The sequence below is a fragment of the Anas acuta genome, chromosome 1 (assembly GCF_963932015.1).
Source record: "Anas acuta chromosome 1, bAnaAcu1.1, whole genome shotgun sequence".
NCBI lineage: Eukaryota > Metazoa > Chordata > Aves > Anseriformes > Anatidae > Anas > Anas acuta.
In genome coordinates, this window is record NC_088979.1 from 167,495,498 (window position 1) to 167,519,232 (window position 23,735).

A 23,735-nucleotide genomic window follows, 5' to 3' on the forward strand; every position below is an offset into this window, starting at 1 on the left:
TTGCTAAACCTTGCATTAAAGGGCCAGAAGATCACTCAGATAGCCCAGGAGGCTCCTTGTAGGTTAGATTTGCTCATTCAATGAATTTGGCAGAAAGACAGGATTTTAAGAAAGTACGAGATATCAGTTCTAGTTTCAAATAGCAGGTCACAGGTGGCAGGCATTTTGTATACAGCAGGACTGTCACGACTGTCAGCATCCCCCAAGAGCAAAGCAGAGTTAAACAACGTTTCCTCAGTCCTTAGCCTTAGCTGACATCACTGACGCTTTGTTGGAAATGGGGAACAGCATTTGCTGCTGTATTCCTCCTCCCAAGGTCCCCTTCTTTCTTGTCTGCTTTAAAAGCAGAAGGCAGCTTCTAATGTCTTGGAAGAAAAGGATTTTTGCAGAGCTCTGTAGCCAGTCCTTAGTGAGATGAGGGACAAAGAAGTGATGGTGATGGCTTTCACGGCCCTTCTCTAATAACTGAGCTTTTGCAGCTTCCCACCAACGTGCTGCTCACGTTCTGCATTCAAGATACCAACATAAACACAAACAGAAGAGCTGAATTACAATGTAAGGCTGCCTTAAAATTTACAGCAAAAGGTCTCCATTCATGCTACCGCAGATATTGGCATCAGCAAGAAAATGTAACAAGCTCCTTAAGCGGGGACTCCCGGTAGCAGTCACAAGCTATAGCTCTTCCCTCCCTGCCTTCCTCCGCGTTCAGGTGGATGGAGGCAGCCCGTGGGGTCTGAGTTTCAGGTCTGAGTGATTATTTTAACGATGACCTTAGAAGATCCCTGTCATTAGGAGTCTTCTCGGGGCGGGCCGTCGCTGTAATAGGATCGGGCAGCGCGTTTCTTCACGCCAAGTCACCGAATGTTAAAATGATTTGTCATCTCTCACTGCAGGCCGCTGCCTGACACACACATGCCACAGTCTCATGTCTCGCCTGCCTTGACATCAAAGTGTCTTCCTTCTGCGATTGCCAATGGGAAGAAAGGCAAACAATGACAGCGGCTGATTTGCTTTCAGAGAGAGTCCTAATTAAATAAGTGCTCTCAGATAGCTTTGTACCTTATAATGGGGTGAAGGCAGGGGAAAAAACCTTTCATCATAAAATGTATTAAATCCATAAATCTTGCTTACTCTCTCCCCCTGGAATTTTTATTTATTTATTTATTTATTTCGCAGCCACACTATTTCATTCTCCATAGAGATTTATGGCAACATTATATGGCCTCTCACGGGCTTTCACAGTCTGTCACCTTTTACAGCTCCCTCTTAATGCCATGAGTCATAAAAGAGGGAGTCCATCTCATTTTACAGAGGGGAAGAGGGGAAGAAGTTCCCTCCAGTCACACAAAGCCGCCAATGTGCCATCGTGAACAGGTTCACTGAGCCTGATGGGACTTCTGGTAAGAGCCGCTGCATTTATTTTGAGGGATGGGAGGCTCTGAGGGCCCTGCTGCCCTCATTTCCCAATTCAAGGCAGCGGGAGAGCAGCAATGTGCTGCAGGGTGGGAACCAGGTGCAGCTGGGGCACATCCCTAAATTTGTCCCAAATTTGTCCAGGTTGTCTGGTCTTCCTGGTTAGATTCAGTCAGTGCTAGGTCTGAGGAGGTGACTCTTCTAAGGTCCCAGATGAAAACGCTCCTCGCCTTTCCCAGTTTGGGGACAGGAAGTAAAATGGAGAAAACTGGAGGTGCTGGCCAAGCCGTGGCAAGGCTCTGCATCCAAATGAAAGGGGTCCTTCCGACGGCGAGCGGCGTTATAATTATAGACTAGAAAAGAGCAAGATCAGCAGCTGCTGCTGCTGCTGCTGCTTGCGTTTGTTCCCTGTGTAACTGACAGGACAGAGGACTTGGCAAAAACAGCCTTCCAGAAGTGGAAAGACATTTTAACCCCTGTGCTTGTCAGTCCTCTCCTCCCGGGGCTCGGTGGAAGCGATCCCCTGCTTCAGGTTAGGGGAAGAGCCCAGGGATTACACCAGCCCCAAGGGGTGCCCTGTTTGGGACGTCTGAGCAAGAGGAAGGGTCCGGGATTTGCCTTCGTGCTTGGATTGCCAGATCCAAATAGCAGGTCAGTGGGCATGGAGCGTGCTTGATGTACTTTTGTGTCTGACTTAACGCCGATCTCTCTCTCTCTCTCGCTTGCTTTCTCTAATATACCATAAACAAATAAATCAGATAACACAATGACAAAGGGTAGGTCTGCGCAGAGGCACTATTTATTTATATGTTCTGTAATGTCTCTTTAATGGTCAGTTAGGGAACGCTGATTGCTGTTATTTTTTACTGTGGTTTCTCTCCGAACTCTAATGCATCCTGAAATTCTCAGCCAGGCAAAAATCCTATTTACAACTGGGCTCAATATTAGCGGGGAAAAAGATCTTTTATTTTTAGGCATTTATGTCTCAGGACATCTGATGATCTTAGCACAAGTGGAGTGATATATACCTCACATTTCGGTCCAGGCTGGAGAAAGTTTCAGAGAGGGAGCAAACACTGAGCCAAAGGAAAAGCAATGTCGCGGATGTGAGCCAAAGTTTCTGCAGGCACAAAATGGGTATAACTTGTGTCACGTCGTCGGAGCTCACAAATCCAAACCAGCAGAAAGCCTAGCCCCGTATCTGCTAATGAAGCCCAGGGCAAGGCGATTAACAGGACAGTCTTGCATGGCAGCAGTTCCTGCGGTGTCCGATCCAGTGCCCTCTCCTTCTGTGGCCCCAGCCAAGACAGGCAGGAATGTGCTGGGGGCATCGTGATCCTTCGCTCTTCCTGTCAGCCTCAGCTTTAGCTTTTTAATTTCCTGTGACCATGAGTAATGCTGGAAGGACTCTCGGGCAAGCGCTGCCCATGCCCCAAAGGCTTGGGACCACCACACAGGAATCAGCCACGGCACCAGGATTTATGCAAAAATTTGCTGCCTAAATGTGTGTGTGCAGTACCCCGGTGGTGGTAGCTGTTCACAGGGGAAAAACACAAGTGCAGTTTTAAATCTATACTTGCTAAGATCTAACCAGACAGACACATTGCTCTCTGTCATAGTTCCTATAGTCTGAAGTGATCTCAAGTCACCTAATCTGACCTAAGGTGTATTTTGGGACATTACATTTCACCCTGAAACCCCTGTATGAGCCCAACAATCAACATTCAATAACACATTTGCTTAGCAGGAAACTAAAATACAGAACATCCCAGGCAAGGCAAGGCAAGAAAACCAAGGCACCACAGCCTGAAATTGCTGTGAGAATCTCACTTTTATTTGCCCCATTTCCGAGGCAGAAATTAAAAGCCACTGGTGCCCATGCCTCCCACATTCACATGAAGATTTTCTACTCACAGCCAAGGACTTCAAGCAAAGTGCTAAGAGAGATGGCAGGAATCTGATTAAGTGAAATGTAGCTGTTCAACTTAAGCAGGCAAATTGCACTTCACGGAGAAAACTCCCCTCTCCCAGCTTAATGTCAGGGGAAATATTCATAATCCGGAATCCTATTATCATTACAGCTCTGCAGCTGTAGCCAAAATCCACCCACTAGCATTTCCAGGCAGGATTTGCTGCAGGTCCTTAGAGGGGGTGAACCCATTTTGTCCTGCTGAGCTAGTGTCGATTTCTGGCACCATGCAGGCACTGATGCTGTAGAGGAAAGCCAGGGGGAACACACTAAATGCACAGATCTCAGAAACTGGGGAGGGAGCTGGGGGAAAAAACACAGCCCTGCAGCTAACAGGGTGCTGGAGCTGGTGACAGGTGACCCTGGTGGACACTTCTTCACTGTGTTGTTTGAACACACACACTGCCTGGCATTATGGGCAAGGTTAAAGCCTCCTACAGCCGTCCCAGGAGACTCAGTGTGATGCTGACAACATCTTTCTACCCCATTCCTACCCTTTGGCCTAGCCTCTGCATGCCAGCCAGTCAGTTTGGCTCCTGAATTTAACTTTTGGGAGTTCAATGACAACAACAACAACATTTAAAGGGATGTGTCCAGTCTGAGATGCAGAAAAACTATCATTTGGATTTGGATGCTAAGGAATATAAACCATGCATCTCCAAAAAAAAAAAAAAAAAAAAAAAACACAATACCAAAACAAAAGTCTCAGAGCTCAAGCTGGCAAACCTCAAGCAGACATTCGGCACATGGGAAGAGACAGTCTGTCAGTAATAGGAGGCTTATGGTGTCTTTTCCCTGCTGATTCCCATGGTGACTAAAAGAAAAAGTGGCACTTTTACAGCTGAATTTTAATGGCTTGTTTTTATGCTCTGCATAGGAGATGTAGCCAAGTTACATAAAACACTATCAAGCCATCTATTAACTGTGGGTTCATATTTCTTTCTGAGAGTAAGTGACCTACACTGGCACCAAGAAAATGCGTACAAGAACAATATTTAGGCTAGTGTCTTACACAATAACTACCCTGAGGCTTTGTGCTTGTCTTGTTTGTTCCTTTTCTTGAATGCTGTACAAAAGTGCTTTCATCTCTATTTGGAGTTAAATTCTCTGCAAGCACAGAAAAGTTGCTGTAGCATCCCTACACCGAGTAAGCAAGAAAAACAGTGTAAAATATTTGCCAGTATGCTTTTAGCACTGCTTTAATTACGTGGTGTTGCATGCTGTCTACCTGAGCAACCCCGTGGCTTTTTTTGCATGGCCATGCAGTGCTGAAGCACCAGCGTAGTGCTGAGTGTGTCTAGCTGCCAAGGAGAAAAATAACAGGGTTCCCCAGCCGATCTCAGCTGCTGTCGTAACTGTTAATGAAAGAAGCCGTCTCCAGATCTCATTTGCTTCTCGATGAGTGTAATTACCAAAGCCAGCTAAAAATACCGGCTGGGGAGGAAGGTACATTGGTGAATTCAGCTTTGCTTCTGCTGCTGGAGCTCTGACAGAGTTTGGGAAAAATTCAAGCAAATTTGCTTCCTTTTCTCTGCTTGCACCAGATTGGAGAAAATTGGGAGTAAGCAGAGGCTTCGGAGGTGTAATGTGTCCCCGTTGACACTGCCACTGCCACCCAGGCGGGCAGCCACATCTGGCGCTGGCTCCTGCTTTTGGGTGGTGGCCGGGGCCAACCAAACATTGCATCCATCTACCTGCAGCTCAGCAGGGCTTGTAACCATGAGATCTTCACATTTTTCTCTCTTTTTACATATAGAAACACACAGCATATGTTTAGGTATACTGTTATATGTATATTTGTGCGTGTATATCTGTGTGCGTTCAGGTTAGGATACGCTGTCTAAAATGTTATTGGTTTCCTGCTTCTCTTCCACTGTTTCTAGGCACAGCCTGCCAAGACGATGACAGTCACTTATTCCAGCAAAGTAGCAAATGCCACTTTCTTTGGATTTCACAGATTGCTCCTAAAGTGGAAAGGCAGCATCTACAAATTGCTGTACAGAGAATTTATTGTTTTTGCTACTCTTTACACAGCGATAAGTGTATTATACAGGTACACTCTTTCCAATTGACATCTCATTAAATGTTATACTGAAGGTTCACACTTTGTAGCATTAGGCTGATGAGTGACTGGTTGGGGTGGGGGGTGCCACATAATTGTCATCCTTTCCTCGAACCTTTTGTAATCTCCTTTCATTTCCACATTTATTTCATAGATCCAGAAGAAGCACGTAGAGTGTAAATAAAATATGGTCTATTGCACTCAACTGGTTCCACTCTCAGCCTTCTGCCAATGCTGAGCAACCCTTCTGCTGAAGTTAGGCTAAATAAGTTAGCCTAAATTAGTTAGTTAGGCTAACTAATAATACCCATAAGTAGCCCGTGATATCTAGCCTTTATCATTCTGGCACTGTGTGCGCCTCTCTGCTTTGAATGATGAGTATAGGCATTTCTTGCTTGCAGAATTGGTCTCCAGTTGCTCAGAGGTAATTTCACTGATGACACTGAAGTGAATAATTTGAGGGGCAGGTCATATAGTCTTTTCTCAGGAAAGGTGAATTTATCCTTAAAGGTAGGAGGGCATGACTAACTTTATTTTTAAAGATCCAAGCTTGCAAAGGGACAAGCAAGACTAGCTGGAAAATCGCTGTGGTTATTATCTGGGTGCAACACAGCACCCGTGAGGGCCAGGCCAGAAGGGGAGCTACTGCTTCCACCAAGGTGTGAATTAAACAGAAGCAACGCACCATTTAATGTAGAGAGCCTTTTAACTGATGAAGTGCACTACACAAGTGTATCAAAACCATGATTCAGATCTTGCCTCAATCTGTAATTAGCCCCCGGTGTTTTCTTTTTATGTGTAACAAGGAAAAATAGCTTCAGTTTGTTTGTGATTAATGACCACATTCACACAATGTTCAGTGGTCTATACCTGTACATTCAGAAAGAAAGTTGCAGTATTAATATGTAAGAAAAAATGAAGTCTGACATTCATTTAAATTAATCTAGTTTCACTGAAAAGTTAGGCAATTAAAGACTGTAATAAATATGACATGGAAAGCACTTAATATATACCACATTTTTGACTACATGACTGTAAGCAAAATCCACCAAATCTTTGTCACGTGTTCCCTTTATATGAAATCAAAGAATAACTGTAATACCTATAGAGCCAAATAAAATAATTGCTTGTATTTAAGCCTGCTGTATTTCATTAGATATATTTCTCCATGGGAATAAGTTGCTGTGCTCCACTAATTTTCTATCATCTGATGAATATTTTCCCCACTACAAGACGGATACAGTTGTGTTTTTCAGTTTGTGGATAAGCAAAATTTTGCAGGAGTAAGAGCAAAAACTGCTGCAACAATGTGGCATTTTCAAATAACAGTGAGTAGAAATCAGCAACTTTTTTGCACTTCAAACAGACCTTAGCATTTTCGTTAAGCAGGCCTCTGGAAAATGAGAGCAAGCTCTGCTTGCTCACTTACCTCTTATTATCATCACTGGTCTGGGTGAGATAGCATGCTAATTCTAAAGATGTATTTACTCTAATTAGCAGTGCCAGTCGAATTAGTCACGAGAAAACAGCAGGACCATGAGAATAATAGTCTTCTCTAGCTTCTTTATTACATGGTACAACCATTCAGCACTTTAAGAATCTTCTTGAAGACGTTAGCCAAGCTTGCTCCCAAATACAACTATATGATCATTTGCATGTATTTGCACTTTGTAGTGCCAGAATATTGCAAAAGGACATATACATTTTATTTTTGCTGCAGATTTTTTCTTACAGGAAGCCAAAAACGGTTCTTTGAAAAATTATCAATTTACTGTGACAAATATGCAGAACAAATCCCAGTAACTTTCGTGCTTGGTAAGTACTGGTTACACGTGAAATTATTCTCCAACACTGTCTCTGTCCTAAGTACTGGTTACACGTGAAATTATTCTCCAACACTGTCTCTGTCCAAGTATCTTGTAAGTGTATGTGCAAGGAAGCATTGCAGAGCTAAGGGGCATACAGGAGATTAGAGGCTCACAGTAAAGTCATCGGCTTCCAGCAGGTTTCCTTAAATTCAGGTTGCTTTTGTCACATCAACATTTATGCTCAAGTTCTTAATATTGCAGCAAAAGAGCATTTTAACATATATATAAATATATATAGTGCCCACTAACACTGGTACATTGTGCCTGACCTTGCAAAGCACTAAATTCACTCAAAGGCTACTGCAGAAAAGGAAATTTGGAAGTTTGTGTTAACATTGTATGAGATACTCAGATGTAACAGGTCATTAAGTTGCAGTGTCTACTAAATAAGTATTGATTACATACTGATTTTGACATGACTTACTGCATTTATTCTGGGAAATGTAGCAGCTTAGTGATATGAATAATGCCCTGTAATGTAAATCAAGGTAAGCTAAGCAGAAGCCGTGATAGGGACTGGACCTTTTTATTCTTCCAACCCACAGGTTTCTATGTCACGTTGGTGGTGAACCGGTGGTGGAACCAGTTTGTGAATTTGCCATGGCCAGACCGACTGATGTTCTTGATCTCCAGCTGTGTCCAGGGAAGAGATGAATACGGCCGCTTGCTCAGGAGGACTCTAATGCGCTACGTGAATTTAACTTCTCTGCTCATCTTTCGCTCCGTGAGCACAGCCGTCTACAAAAGGTTTCCCACCATGGACCATGTGGTGGGTGCAGGTACTGCTGCGTCCTTCTCCCAGAATTTCTTTTTCTTTCCCTCATGTGTAGGAGCACAGGGAAGGAAGGAACCACATTCATGTTTTCTCTCTTCTTTGGCCCCATGTGTCTGTCATGCTAACCCTTGTAAAAATGCCACTTTTTTGCCACTGCATTAATTGAAGTGCCTTTAGATGGACACCTTTAGTGTTCTTCAAGACTTCATCTAGTGGCCCTACAGAAAGCAGAATGAGTTGGAGACTCCCATATGGATCTTTTTGCAGATATTGTGGAGGCAATAGGTCTGTCCCCAACAAACAAGCACCTGGAGCAGGTACAAAGTTTTCCAAGGCGTGAAAACTGACGTAGTTGTGATGTCATATAACGCATTAGGAGTGCTGAATTTTTATCCATTATTGTCTCAATGTCTAGGGTCTAGTGCATCAGGGGCTGGTTACCACAGACACATCACAAATACAGTTTCATCTCAATTATTTCTGAGTAGTTTGAATAGGTCACAGTTTGGTTGGGATATACTCTGAATATCCCAAACTCTGGGACTTTTCTTTGAATTTACAACCTCACCTTAAACTTAGTTTTTCAAGGATAGATATACTAAGTATTAAACATGTCTTTATTCTCCCAGCATAGAGATTGGGTGATTTCTTCCAAATAGGAGATATGTTTTTATTGAACATTTTACATTTCTTAAAATTATTCCTTTGGCATGGATTAGTAAGCAAAGTTGTAGCAAGTTAAAATATGCAGTGTGTATATACATATACACATTCAAATATGTGTAAGAAGCTTTGGATGTTGAAAAAAATAATCCATGCAGAATGCACTGATCTTAGAAAAAAAAAAAAATCATTTGTGTTGTCACTCTTTTTCCAAAATTCAGTTGAATTTTGTAGTTCTCTTCCATGTGCTTTTCAAAAATATTGTTTACCTGAGCCTGTGAGAGGTCAAGGAAGCTTCTGTCGCTCTCTCCAAGCAATCTGCTTCTAGCATGTACTGGAAAATTACCACATTTCCAGCAGGCTAATCCAGCTCTGCCTCCCTATTGCTAAAGACAATCTGTTCTGAAAGAGACAAAATGTCGCAGCATTGTACAAAAATTGTAGACTGGAAAACAAGATTTTTTTATTTTTTTTTTCTGCACAGTGGAAAACATTCTACTATACACTACACAACTAAGAATTGGCAGGCAGCTCCGTGGATTTCAGTACAGATTGTGTAGGTCCTTATGCACATTGTGCCACAGAATTTTTGTTGATGCAGTATTGAGCACTTGAGGGTATATTTTGCTACTACGAGCATCCAGTGATTAAGACAGCACTCTGCAATTATCCCCTCCCTAATTCCCTGCGGCATTATATAACAGGCTGCATGGGAGGGCAACATTTAATATGAACGTGAGTGGCAGAATCTGATACTTACAGAGCAGGCATCACTGAAACAACTTGTGCCGATTTTGCATTTTGCTCTCAAACTGAGAACTGCCATAATGTAACTACTGCTACACATCTCCCTTTTCAATAAATGCACTGCTTAAATTCGTAGATTTTAAATCTGAGAGCAGGACAATGATAATCTAGTCTGACTCATCCACAACACACGGCAGAAAAGCTTACTCACAACCTCCTTTATCAAGCTGCAATTTCTGACCGAACTGTAATACCTTCTAGGAATCTAAGCAGCTCTGATTTAAAATTCAGCTGACTACAATGGAGAATACACCGCAGAGCTGGCATTCACAACACTGAACTCACTGTTGAAAAGTGGAATTTCATTCAGAGCCTGAACTTGCATGCAGTCATTTTCATGTTCACTGGATTTTTAAATGGTTTTGGTTGTTCTTTCTTTTTTTTAGTTAGGTGAAAACACCATTTTCTCTCAATAACTACCTATTAGCAGAGGGCATAGAGACTTGAAAAAAAATATGAGCTTCATCTTCCTTAGTCTCTTCCTGCAAGGTATGGTTTTCAGCTCTGGATCTTCCTCATAACTATTTTCTAAGCTTTTCATTTCATTTTTACCATTCTTTATGGAACTGTAGGCAGGCATTTCACACAGACTCATGACATCACGATGCTGAGTACTGCAGCACATACGCCATAAGGATCAAATGCCTGGCAGTCCTTAACTTTCAAACCCTATTTGTTTCAAGTTGTGAGAGGAAAGGTGGATGCTCAAGAACGTGAATCTTGAAAAACATGAGTCAACTGCTGGGCAGCAAGCCACCCAAACCAAATAGGAGGTGCTGAAGAGAAACGTGAGGTTTGAAAACAGTGACATGGCTACCTGCTGTTGACTGAAGTACACAATCCCAGACCCACCACTGGGATGAAGTACCTAACTAATCCTTTCTCAGATGAGAATAAAGAAACATATATATTTGATTGTTGTTAGCACACTGTGGAGATGTGGGAGATGCCCACCGATCAGTTCCTTCTTCTAACCTCTAGCCATTACAGTATTTGACATGGGCACCCTGAACCAGTCTTGCCTCAATCCATCCCATTTTGATGGGAGCCCTGAATACCCCGTGAATCATTTCAGGGAGAGCACTACTGACTTTTTCCAGCCAGACTTGTATTCTCGTTAATACTTTTTCCATAAGATCACTTTGGCTAATACTCTTCACGTTATTGTCTTTTCATTCTTTATTGATTGTATCCCGTGTCAAGCTTTTCACATTTTTGCAAGTATTCAGTGCCCTATCATTCCTTAGATCACCCTTTTCAAGATCTTGGCAGAGTATTTGCCAAATATTTTCTGGAACTGCTCCAGTCTTCCAGTTCCAATGTTCTTGTTCAGAGAGTTTGTCAGTTAATTCTTTAAATTCTCTTAGATAAAAATAAGATGAACATATTTAGAAGCTGTTTAAGTTTAATAATAGAGGTTTAATATCCTCTCCTGTAATTCATGGCGTATAAGGTGCTTTCTTACCCCTGCAATTACAATAAGCAATTCTGTACTGTGTATTGCTTGTGTTGCTGTAACATTTGCTAGCAGGAAATATTTTTCTGTGATAAGTATTCTAGGTGTTATTAATGTCCATCAAAGACAATATTTAATTAATATAAACATGAATGCCATTTATTATATTAGAAATAATGGCAACTTGAATGTTACTTTGAAAAGAACAGTGATGTTTATTTTTTTCTCAACAAAAAGGTACCCAGTTTAAGTGCAGAGCTCCACTGATTCTTGGAGCTTTGCTTTTCTTCATGAACCCCTCAGGCTGTGCCCTTCTTGATAATGACTTCCCAGAAACTCTCCAGGGAATTGCATACTCCAGACTGTCATTTGTTTTTATATTCCTTCTGTTTCAGCATGAGAGAAACACCTTTTCCTGCCCTATAATAAGAAATATGTCTAGCCAAAAATTAAAAGCAGCCTTAAAGACTGACTTTCAGGAGTCAGGAGGATTTGTGGCTAGCAGGTCAATAATCAGTCACCCAATTATTTCTGTGCAACTTATTATGAGAGCTGGCTGCAAACCACACAGGCACCTTTTAAAAGTTGTATATTACTCTGTTCTTAAGTTCCAGGATTCTGCAGGAATACCATATCTTGCTGCTGACCTGCTTTTCTTCTAGCCCAACAGCAATGTGTACCATCCTTGTGCTCCTTCCAAGTACGTGCAGTGTTCGCACCTCCTGTGCTGTACTATTGCAACTGTACAGCAGTGGCATTAGTGTCAATAACAGAGTGTTTACAGAGGTCACCTTGGTTAACAAATTTTTGCTCTTAGCTTATTCACATTAAAAAAAAAAAAAAAAGTTGTGGAAGTTTGTATATATTTCTTTTTCACACCTTCATGTATCATCACCATAGTTAGTAAGAGCAGATCAACAGATCAACTCTTAGCTACTAGCTAAAGGACTAGAAGAAAATCACTTCCATTCTCAGTTCCCCAAAACTGAATTTACAGCACTCCATCTATTGTTAAACCTGTAGTAATGGATGAGCCACTTATTTTGGAGCTGCTTTGTTACTATCTTTGTCCTGTTTCAATTCTAATATCAACACAGCAAAAGAGGCCTTATACCCACCTGAGCAAAAACTGAGATCCTCAAACCTAAAGATTGCTCTTATACTAGAAAATCTAAGATTCGTAAAAAAGAAAATGTGAGGCTACCTGTCATTAGATTTCTGAGGTTGTTTTTCTCAAAGCCACAGGTGGAAGGAGGACAGCAGAGCAGAGCTGAACTTTCCTACCCACAAAGCCCAAAGGGGTTGAGGTGTTGCTCAAAAAAGCCAGCTGCCCCCATGCTGATCCCAGGCAGCACAGATTTTGTCAAACACAGCCCTGGCTGCCCTTGGAGCTTCTCACCATGGAGGGAAGCAGGACTTCACAAGGCCAGGCTATCCCTGCAGGAAACATAACGCCTTCCCAGCGCCAGGGCCAGGCAGGCTGCCAGGCAGAGTGCAGCACGCCTTCAGCCTGCAGCCCCAGAGCATGGCCCAGTGCACCATGAGCAGCAGGATTTCTCTGCATGGCTCCTCTTCCTTCTCCTCACTTACCTGCATAACCCCAAAGATGAAACACAGGCTGGCAGAGGAGCATTTCACTGGCAGAAGGGGCGCTCTCTGCTGTGCTATGTTTCATGCACATGCCCGCGTCCTCCCTGGCTTGCTCACTTCATTGCAGATTTACCAAAAAATTATCAGGATCAGAAGGTCGCCGGGCTGCCTTGCAACGTATAATGACATCTTGCTAAAAGCCATCGCTGCTGAAAAGTGATAGTTTATTGACTGATGTTATCCAGTTCCTTATTTTTCTAAAAGTAGGATATGAAACTAGAGAGTGATCTGTACAGTCCTTAGTATTATCTGCATCTACAGTATGTCAGCAGTCGCATAGAAAAACAGAGCTATAGCAAATTGCTGCATATATTGATCAAGAAGGATTATTTTTCAGATACCTAGTGCAGAAAGAAGTTGCTTTTAAGCAGGAGTCATGCTGGAATATTTTTTTTTAAAGGAGACTACTATTTAGAATTATAATTAGTGTTTTGCATAGTTCTATGGAAATATCATATGAACATAATCATATTCAAAATACATTACATAAATTGCACTGTCTGCACAGAATAAATCAACTCTTTTTTTGTTGTTGCTGCTGTTGTTTGTACACAGGTTTTATGACAAGATATGAAAGAAAAATATTTGATGACCTCAAGTCTCCCCACCTAAAATACTGGGTTCCCTTTGTCTGGTTTGGAAATTTGGCATCGAAGGCACGGAAAGAGGGTAGAATTCGAGACAGTGTGGATCTGCAGACACTAATGAATGTAAGTAGAAAAAGTAAATCTACAGAAAACTAGTATTAAATTGCTATGCGGTAGCTTTTCACTTACACAACTTGATTTAGTGCACATGACTCTCCAGTCATCTAAATGATCTTACTCAAAGTCTGTACCACTTTTCTCTGTGCACCACTGTACACTCAGGCACACACAGCAGCAGTGCACTGGGATTGTATTTATATGACTAAGGAGGTATTTATTACCTGAAACAACAATTTGATGAGTAAAGATTTCTTCTAGCCTCACTGTAAATTTATACTTGGTCCATTGCTGGAGGAAAAAAAATATCTTAGAATTATTTGGCATTTTGAAAATGTTAATATCAGTTTCAGGAAAAATAATCTCCCTGAATATTTTATTACATGGCCAAACATCCTTTATATGATAGAACACATTCTCTTTCATATATAACTAAATTGTAGATAAATATAAACAAAATACAATTTGTGAAGAAATAGATAACATACTTAAACCATTTAAACTCCATAAATTAAGTGAATATTCAAGCATGGCAATGGGTTGCTGGATATAATAATTTAATCAATTTATACTACACTTTCTTGTCTCCCTGTCCTTTTACATGTATAAAAATGAACTGTAACAAAATGTTTATCATTCAGAATTGATGCCATTTAAGTTCATTGGGGTTTGTTTCTATTTTTTCCTTTTTTTTTTTTTTTTCCCTTCCCATTCAGGAGATGAATAAGTACCGGTCTTGGTGTAGCCTTTTGTTTGGCTATGACTGGGTTGGAATTCCACTGGTCTATACCCAGGTACTGAGATGGTGTCTTTCACAAAATTTGAAACACGTTTTCCATAAAAGGGGAGATTTGTGCCAAATGTCCATAGACTTGACTGGCAGCTCCAGGCTGTTGGGCACTCCTTGAGTCCCACTGGATTATGGACGCCTGGCTAAATATTTAAGTTGTGTTTAATGTAGAGATGTTTTGAAGTCCTTGCATAATCTGGAGAGCGGGGAAGCACCAAAATTTTTGTTTCCTGGGTCTACTTCCTAGCCATAATTACTCATGTGGCCTCTTTATTTGTAACATTTTCTACAGATTTGTAAATAGTATTACAAAAGGCAGTCAGAGGCCTTTGGATATGTGATGCCTTATGCATAAGACTGTATTATGACATGTTTCCAATTAAGTTTTGTTCTTTGCAGGTTGTTACTCTTGCAGTCTATACTTTTTTCTTTGCCTGCCTGATAGGGCGCCAATTTTTGGATACTGACCAAGGGTATCAGGGACATGACTTAGATCTTTACATTCCAATCTTCACACTGTTACAGTTCTTCTTCTACGCAGGATGGCTCAAGGTAAACTAGTTTTCTGGGAAGGTGATGGGGGAACCCTCCCTGGGTGAGCTGGTGAAGGTGTCAGAGCCAAAGTCAAGGTGTCAGATTCACGGCACACTATAAAATCACCAAGGATTAATGGAGTTATACCAAAGCAGGATTCAGCCCAGAGTGTCCTGTGGTCATAAAGAAAAAGTCATCCAATACATTTTTAATTCCACTCAACAGATCTTACTGTAAGAAATTGTTGGGAACCTGAAAGAGCCCATTTTATTAATAGAGCAGTGACAGCTCCCCAAGGAAGCATTAATCCAGCAAAATCCAGTCCCAGGACTTGGACTATAAAATAAAGAAAAAAAAAAAAAGTTTTCTCCCCCTCTGCTGTGCAGTGGGGAATTACTGTTGTTGCAGACCTGGCATGAGTTGAACGGGACTAAATCATACTTGCTTCTTAGGATCAAAGCCTGCCTTTAGTGTCTACTGTTAACTAATCAGACGCAGGCAATTAAAGGTCTCCAGTTTCAGATGGCTATCAAACATGGCAGCTAATATTGGCTACAATCCCACCGCATAAAAACATTCATTAAAAAAGAGTTATGGAAGGACTTGGATGCTACCCATCGTCCCATTGATGCCTCGTCAGTTAACATCCCGTCATCAATCTGATAGATGAGTAATTAAAGCACACACCTCACACTGGTTCTTTCCTCTGCAGTGAGTATCAAGGTTTGAATGAAAAGCAAATTTGTACATTAGGTTTCCTTTTGGGATTAATAATCATAGCTAGAAACTTTGAGCTCACTTTTGTTAGGAAATAAATGGAATAACATTGGCCATTTAGAGCCCTCTTCCCATTACAACCTCCATTTTGAGAGCCCTCATCCCACAGCCACCTCACAATGGCAGGGCAAAAGAAGGCAGCATACCAAGCTGGTGTGTTGCAAGGGTTTTGCAAGGATTGCAAACATTTAATAGCAGGGTAGATGCCTATGCCTACAGAACTTAAATTCCTATCTTTTTAAAGTGTATTCATCATGGACTTTCTTTGAAGTTGCAGAATAGAGGCTTTATCTCTAGGCACTGCCTTTCAGGGGTTTACTAGCAAGTTACAAAACTGGATGCTGTTCTTCCTGCCTCCCCTGCCCAATGCCTTCCCCTCCATCAACACCCAAGGCTGTCAGTAGCATCTTTTCCGGTTAGGTTTGAGGCTCCCAGCCAGCTCCAGGCAACAGCCGGTGTGGGATGCCATAATAACTGAGAAATTTTCTGCATAAGACAATGAAAGGGAGGAGAACCTTTTAAAAAGCAGATTTAAAATCAGCAATGCTCCCTCAGACCTGCAGAGCCACAGAGTCGGGATATTTCTGTTCTGAAGGTTAAAGCCCATTTCCTGCTGAGTGCGTTGGGCTTCGGCTGCCAGATTGTGTAAAGGGCCCAGCACTATTGACTTCCAGTAACTTGGCAGTTCCTCAGAAATGATGGCGAAACTGAGCTCATTCCTTGGCTTCAGGCCTGATCTGTTATACCTGCAATACAGGGACAAGGTTTCCCGTCACGTGAGACATTGCTAAATCCCCATTTTCGTTACTGTAATAGACAGGCCGTCCAAATACAGGCCTTAGCTGTCTAGCGTTACATTCCTTTCCAGACAACAAAGGCCAGTGGCCAGGAAAAGGCCATTGCTGCTGTTCCCTCTGTCCTGACCATGCTCACTGTGTTTTTTTAGCCCATGTGATAGGTTTTGCAGTGGGTTTTGGAGCAGTGATTCTTGAGTTCACGCCAAGTGTCTTCCCTGGAGAGCCACAGCACCATTTGTGCTCTGGCACACTCCGATTCCAGCAGCTACATGGCCGTACCTGAAATCCAGTGCCCCGGGGCACACCAATGGGTTTGAGCAGAGGCGTCCCCTGTCTACTTTTCATTCCTCCTGCCTTCAATGAGGTTTTCATAATGTTGGTCTTCTCAGCACCTCATTCTTCACCTTCCACTGCTGGCCTAGGAGAGTCAGCAAGTGATTAGCTAATGTTGCAGCTGAGAGGTCTTTAATCATGAGGCACATGTGAATAAATAACCACAGAGAGACTGCCTTGCTATTATAAGTCATTTAGATCTCAGCAGCCCATAGCAAGTTGCACAAGGGAGGCTGTTTAACCCTGCAGTCTCTTTGCTCAATGCCATGTTGAAGCTGGGACCTCACCACTGCTCCCTGGCCATCTCCAGGATCTTGACTTTGGCTAACGTGACACACGGCTTTCATTATATTTGAGGATTTTTGTGGACTGCTTTTCCTCAAAAACACTCAGAGGGATGCAGTTAGCATTACCTTAGGAAAATAGGGAGCGGCTAGGGGCTGGCATCCAGGCCTGGGCTCAAAATGCAGCTGTATGCCTTCCAGAAGGCTTCAGCTGCATTGCTGGGAAATATTAACTGAATGGGCTGGTGAAGTATCGTAGACCATAATGCAATAACAGAGCCTTCAGCAGCTAAATCATTAATTTAAATCAGCCCAAGACAGCAGTGAGGGAAGGTAAGGAATATCTTATATGACAATCACAGTGCCCCGGACGTTTCTCCAATCCTGTAGGCCAGTGCCGACAATGATGACTGACAGCACGAACGAGACACCAGGGGCTGCATCCATGGGGAAAGCAAGCTGTTCCTTCACTCGACTGGCAAAAACATCACACTGGAGCCCGTGTTATGATTGCAAGTGACAGGCAGGGAGGGAGAGAAAAATCAGATCAAATTTTCTCTGAAGCAGCAGTCCTGACATTGCCTGCCAACCTCCATTCACACTGTCTCCTTTCCCTTTCAGGTCGCAGAACAACTTATTAATCCATTTGGAGAAGATGATGATGATTTTGAAACTAATTGGTGCATCGATCGAAACTTGCAGGTTGCTGTTGTTATTTCTACTTCCAGCTTTACCGCATTATAGATCATCATCACATTTAATCCCATTTCTTACATCGAGGTACAAATTAAGGGCAACAAGCGTCATCAAAACAAACTCTTTCCCTGAAGGTGTACCTATAGCTATAATCCCCAGGTTTTATTTTCATAATCTGATGCACCCCAATTTTGGCATTTGGCATTGCTTGCCGCCTGACTAAACGCACGAACAGACTACCTCCAACTTTAAGCTCATTTTACGCCAGGAAAAACAAATAATGTTTAATCCTGCAAAATACAAAAGCCATTTATTCCCATCTAGACAAAAACATGTTCTGCTAATCTGAATGTCTAATGTTTACAATAATATATATTAATCTTCCTTAAATATATATATATATTTATATATAATATCAGTGCTAGGTACTTCAGAGACTGTACTTAGGGGCAGCAAGGGCAGGAAAAGCAAACCTGAATATAAAGCGAATCAAGCAAATCAAGTTGGAAAGGCCTTCACACCTGCCAGAGATGGTCTCTGGCTTAACACTACCTCAGGCTTCGTGTGCAAGGGTGACAGAGAACCCTTTTTACAAAATATATCTCAAGGCCCTAAATCAGGACAGTCACACTCTTGATTGTGCAGGTGTTAAAATGTGGACAAGGCCTATCAAAAAGCTCCTCAACTTGTGGAACATTTTAAGGAGCATGGTTAACGCCCTGCACAGACTGCCCATAGCACGTAGGATTACAAATCCATTTAACCACATGGTTTGTAAGGAAAGGACTTCAATCCCAAAGAAATATCTTCACAGCACAGAAGAATCAATTTACAATAAAATGTAGAATTTTGTGGGTGTAGGAGGTTATTTGGGATGTATTTTAATAACATCGAGTCTCTTCACATTGCCTAGGACACCATACATGGCACACTTTAAAGGGTTTTGAAACAAATATTGAGTCTGTGAGTTCAAAGCAGATTATTTTGTATGCTGTCATATATTGAACGTGACAAAATTTATACAAAAAATATCTAAGGTCTCACTTCTGGCGGTGGATGAGATGCACATGAACTTACCAAGGATGGAGAAAGATATTTACTGGAATGACTCTTCTGCCCGGCCGCCCTACACAAAAGCAGCTGCTGATTACTGCATTCCGTCATTCCTTGGATCGACTATTGAAATGGGGTGAGTGGCACTGAAGTCCTTAATGCCATAAGAAAGGTTACCACCAGGGCAGCCCAGTACCTTTGTTGGCTGACGGACACTCTGCGCAGGGCTGCGGGCTGGCACCAGTGGCTTGCACCTTCACCAGTCCCCAAAGGCTGGTCCTCCCTGCTGACGCTCATTTGGAGCAGCTGCCTTGGGAGTTCCAGGTTGTAACACCTGATTAAGACCATTTCCTTTGTGGGAATGTGATAAAGAGGCGTGGGACTTAAGGATGTGATGATATTGTGAATGAGGAAGACTGAGATGGGAAATTATGTTACTGGGAGGGGGTGGACAGGCTTGTGTTGACAGGATGATGTCCTCAGCAATCCACGTGCTCATACAAATTGTGCATCCATGGCACACGTTGTCTAATTAATGAACAGATTACATTTGGGGGGGGGGCTTGCTGATAGTCTCTGAGTACAGGACGGCACCTGAAGACAGTGAAAAGCTATATTAATAATTTTTTATTTACTACAGCTTAATCATACACCCCAAATAGCTATTCCTTTGCCTGTGCAATTAGCAGATGATGCCTTTTTACCTTGCTGGATAAAATTAGTCCAAATTTTTGTGAAGATAAACAAGAAGTCATCTTAAATGTTGTATGGCTTTTCATTGACTAATAATCTAGGCAAGTAAGCTGGGATGGTCAGATTTTGTGAAGGGATAAAGAAGAGGAGATATTTTCTAAGACCAATACAATAACCCTTGTTATAAAGAAGTGTTGGGAGTTTATAGGACTGCCGGGTGTTGTCAGGACCTATATTAGAGAGCAGTGATAGGCCAGTCAGCTTAGAAGATGTTAAGTTTAAACACTTGTGACATGCTCTAATATAAAACAAGACAGTAGGTGTAAATACCATCCCGCCTAAGTAAATACCATCCCGCCTAAGCAAATACGAGGACAAGTAAACATTTTTATCTGAAAATCTTTTTTAAAACTTCAGTCTTTTTTGTAGCTTAAAAGTATATCTCAAAAAGTTTTCAACTTTTTCAAAAATTTCCAGCTCTCATCAAAACAAAACAAAACAAAGAAAAAAAAAAAAGGTGGATTTGTTTTGCTTTAGTTTGTTTTGCTTCATTTGGTCTTGGAAAGGAAATTGATGTTTTCTCATTCCTCTTATTTTTCCATTTTTGCTTGCCTTGTAATACAAAGAACAAAGCTTTATATCAGTTCGTTTTATCACACACAGCCTTTTCAGAAGTTCTTTCATTCTGGAAAAACTATTTTATAGCCAAAAGAGAAGAAGAAAAATCCATAGAATATAATTTATTTTACTGTAATTACCACAAGAAAAATAATGTAGAATATAAGAAACATTATTAAGTCTGAGAACATTTTTTTTAATAAGAAGCACTCCACAAAAATGAGGGATAGTAGATGAAGAATAGTTTTATGTTAGCCCCAATGAAATGCAAACAGCTTTTCTTATTAACTGTTTTCCCCTCTGAAATATTTCTGCATACAGCTCTCTAAAGAAGAGCTAGTTAGTTTTGCAGACTCCACAAACAAGGTCTGATGGATCGTCTAAGTTGAAAGCAAATATATATAAATCTTGAGCCCAAATCCAAGTTCTTCTCCAGTCCCCTAAACTAACATCTTCACAAATGCAGAATGAAACTTCCTCTGTCCTTCTGGGTTAGTGTTTCCTTCCTGAGCTCCTTGCCTCAGGTTTGGCCTGAGTCCTTTTGCAATCCTTGCCCTTAGGACAGGTAACCAAGCTAATTTGACTTGTCTTCTGGGATGGACGAGGTCTCTACCATGTAGTGAATGGCCTGGCAGATGAAACAATAGTTGTACTCATTAACCAGAAGTTATCCTCATTAACCTGAAGTTCTCATTTGCCTGAAGGCCTACAGCACTGTGCAGGGTTTCTTTACTCCCTTACCCTAATCCCAAATAACACCTACCACCTGGTTTATTTGGCAGGCTGGCTGATACCGAATTCCTCTATGGGGAAGAGTGGCCCTGGGAAGAGGAGAAACACCGAAGACAGCATTCAGTGCTGAGAAGAGTCAAAAGGTTTCTCAGCGTCCATGAGAGTCCTTCATCCCCTGCTCACCGGCGCTACAATCGGCAGACGAGTGAGAATTCGGTGTTTTTCCCAGCGGATGAAAAGGGGCACATCAGAAGGCTGCAAGAAATGCACACAAGGGGGAGACATTCTACCTCAAGCTTCAAGAAGAAACATGAAGGAGTTGAAAGAAGTAACAGACTCCACAGCAGCAGAGATCTAGGCCCTATAACTGAAACCTCGAGGAATGAGACGCAGTACAATGACAGTGACACCTCATCTGAGACGAGCAAGCCGGTTCCCGAGGTCATCATCTCTGAAGTTGAGGAGAAAGCACCTGATGTGCTGGGGAAACCAGCTCTGCAAACAGAGAGCACCACAGGCATGCCAGAAGAGAAGCTCCAAAGGAGCCTAACTGAGGCAGACGTGACTCTTCTGGACCTCCCTTTCTTCCCCCCAGAAATGACTACATACCTCCCAGACTCTGACGTGCATCAGTCACTTCCTAGCATGATAGGGGAGTCCAAACATGAGCCCCATAGTAGTAACATAGCTGGTTTCGTAACAGATCATGAGGGAAACCTCCAGCGATGGAGTTTACCGAGCTTCCATAGTCCCAGTACAATGCCAAATGCTGACGGTCCACCTCCTGTGACAGATCCTGGGACAACTTCACAACAAAGGACCTTAAGTGATGGAAAAAATGTTACTGCTGCTGCTGCTCCAGAGACATTTGAAATGCAGCACTTATTGGGTAACCTGGACACTAAAGAAACAGCCATAGTAGAATTTTCTAATGAGAAAAGTGAAAGAAAACTTTGACAGTGCTGCTTCTGGTTCTGGCTGAACTTCTTGTCTTTTCTTGAAAATGGTTCTCACACAGATTTGTTGGAAAGTGCAGAAAGGCAGGCATGCTGCTCAGACAAGTCCTGAGCAAGATCCAACAGAGGATTTGGGCACCTAAACAGGAGGCACTGTGGTGACATGCTTTAAGCCATTTGGTCACTTGCTTCAAATCTGTGACCCTGTGGGGAAAACACTTATGGAGAGAACTGAGAGCCTCAGAAGTGGATGCAAACCAGGCAGCACACACAGCAGTGAGATGTTTAGGCTCACCTAGAGGAAACACTAAGGCAAAGAAGAGCAGAGGTGGCTTTGTTCAGGGATCCACCCTGAACACTCCCATCTAATCTGATGGCCATGCATTCAGATTTAAGCCTGTAACATCCTTGCAAGATCGCCAACAGCTCTGGTTTCTAGTCAAGCAGCTGGAAGGGGAGGTGTGGGCTCAATTCCCCCCTCAGCTTGGAGGGATTCAGTCTGGTATCTCCCACTGCCTGGAGGGATGCTTGAAAAATCAGGCTCCTTGCTTGTGGCCTGTGGGGGCAAGAGCCTGATCTGCTCCTGCTGAAGCTATGCCACTACAGGATGGAGGGGGGAAAAGAAAAAAAAAATAAAGGAAAAAAAGGGATAAAATATTTAATTAAGAAAAAGAGAAGATGAAGAAGATGTAAATCTTCTGATGGCTGGGCATTGGAGATTTGAGCCTTGGTTTCTGCTCCAAGGAGGATGTATGTAGCTTGCCCAGGGGCTGTGGCACTCTCTCAAGAGGTAGGGAGCTGCAGAGGCAACTGATCTCATTCCCCCACTCTTGTAGGGATTTTCAGTTGGCATATATAGAAAGGATTTTCAGCAGCTATGGAGAAAATCTGACTTTTTATATAACTCTGTCCTCACAGACCATGAGCTTGAGGTACTGTGTTTCCCTCTGAAAGATGATTTCAGCCAGAGATTAGAGATGACTCTCCTACAAATCCTCACTGAGGGTCTGGTCCCACCACACCTACTCATTCCACCAGGGTTAAAGGTGTGGGAGCAGAGTGCTCATCCTCCCCAACCCAGACATCAGTGGGTTTTATCTCATCACATCCAGGCCTGCAAAAGCCTTCCCAGCTTCTCATTGTCCAGCTCTGCTCAGCTTCCATCATTTTCCTCTTGGCCTGGCTGCTACCTAGGCCACATACTCATGCTTTCTGCCAGGCCGTTAAGCATGACATGAGCAATGATTTTTCTGCTTCTCCCACTCACTCTGCCAGGACTCCCTGGCCCAGCAACAGTGTCCATTCTTCAGTGGAGGCCAAAGGAAGCCATCCAGTAACCACTGAGTGGATAAGCTTCAGTTAAGTCCCACAGAGGTGTCTATTACACGCAGATGTATGTTAAAGTAGGAATGACAGATCTGAATTCTCACAGTATATTCTGCAATAAGCAAATAACATTTCACACACAGCAGGCAATCTCCAGGTTAGCCATAATATAAATATAATAATAAAGAACTACTGCTGGGCTGAGTTATCAGAAAAATTTCCTCTCGTTTAGTCTGTTATCTCACTTTTGCAAACATCTGCGGGTTCTGACTTGTATTAAATTATCTTTTGGAATTACATGCTCTTTTAGGCACTTCTTTTGGTGAACTATTTGCCTTAGCATGGTAAATGGACTATTTTAGCTACCCCAAACAATTTACAATTCACGTTCACCGGCAATGTGAACAATGTAGAATTGTTGCATGAATAAAGTTATTTTGAGAAACGCAGTTGTCTTGACTGTACTGAACTGTCAAGAAACACTTCTGGCAAAGGTTTGACCCACCATGCAAATCAGCTCGATGTCTACTAGGACCAGAGAGGAAAACCTACAGAAGTGGGCAAAGCTGGAAAGGACTGAGGAGATAATAGGGCCAGGAAAGATAAATATGTCAGAACAACAGCTTGTGCCCAGCAAATGGTGTTAATCTTAAAAGAGATAAGATAACATCAGAATAAAGAGAGGGGTGGTCCCTGCACACTCGGCCTGACTTTCCACGTATTTCTAGGATGTGTTTGTGCTCTATGCCAGGATTCACAGAGCCAAGCTGTCAGTGTTC

The 23,735-nt window shown here is 42.3% G+C and overlaps 1 protein-coding gene and 1 long non-coding RNA gene across 4 annotated transcripts; one reads left to right on the forward strand and one right to left on the reverse strand.

Moving 5' to 3' along the window:
* Nucleotides 1-1,714: 1,714 nt before the first annotated feature.
* BEST3 (bestrophin 3) lies at nucleotides 1,715-23,401 on the forward strand. Of its 3 annotated transcripts, XM_068669221.1 has the most exons (10): nucleotides 1,715-2,064; nucleotides 5,266-5,435; nucleotides 7,165-7,259; nucleotides 7,858-8,091; nucleotides 13,219-13,373; nucleotides 14,084-14,161; nucleotides 14,557-14,709; nucleotides 17,504-17,584; nucleotides 18,616-18,767; nucleotides 20,725-23,401. In XM_068669221.1, exons 2-10 carry the CDS (start codon nucleotides 5,284-5,286, stop codon nucleotides 21,629-21,631), a joined length of 2,007 nt encoding a protein of 668 aa, XP_068525322.1. In that variant the 5' UTR covers nucleotides 1,715-2,064; nucleotides 5,266-5,283; the 3' UTR covers nucleotides 21,632-23,401. The 3 variants fall into 3 exon arrangements, with proteins under 3 accessions (XP_068525322.1, XP_068525323.1, XP_068525324.1); XM_068669222.1 differs by lacking the exon at nucleotides 14,557-14,709; XM_068669223.1 differs by lacking the exons at nucleotides 5,266-5,435; nucleotides 7,165-7,259 and having other exon boundaries at nucleotides 1,717-2,064.
* LOC137849519 (uncharacterized) lies at nucleotides 15,418-18,789 on the reverse strand. Its single transcript, XR_011091927.1, has 3 exons — nucleotides 18,656-18,789; nucleotides 16,545-16,683; nucleotides 15,418-16,214 (listed from the first exon to the last, which is right to left on the reverse strand). It is a non-coding gene; the product is annotated as an uncharacterized lncRNA (long non-coding RNA).
* Nucleotides 23,402-23,735: the final 334 nt, after the last annotated feature.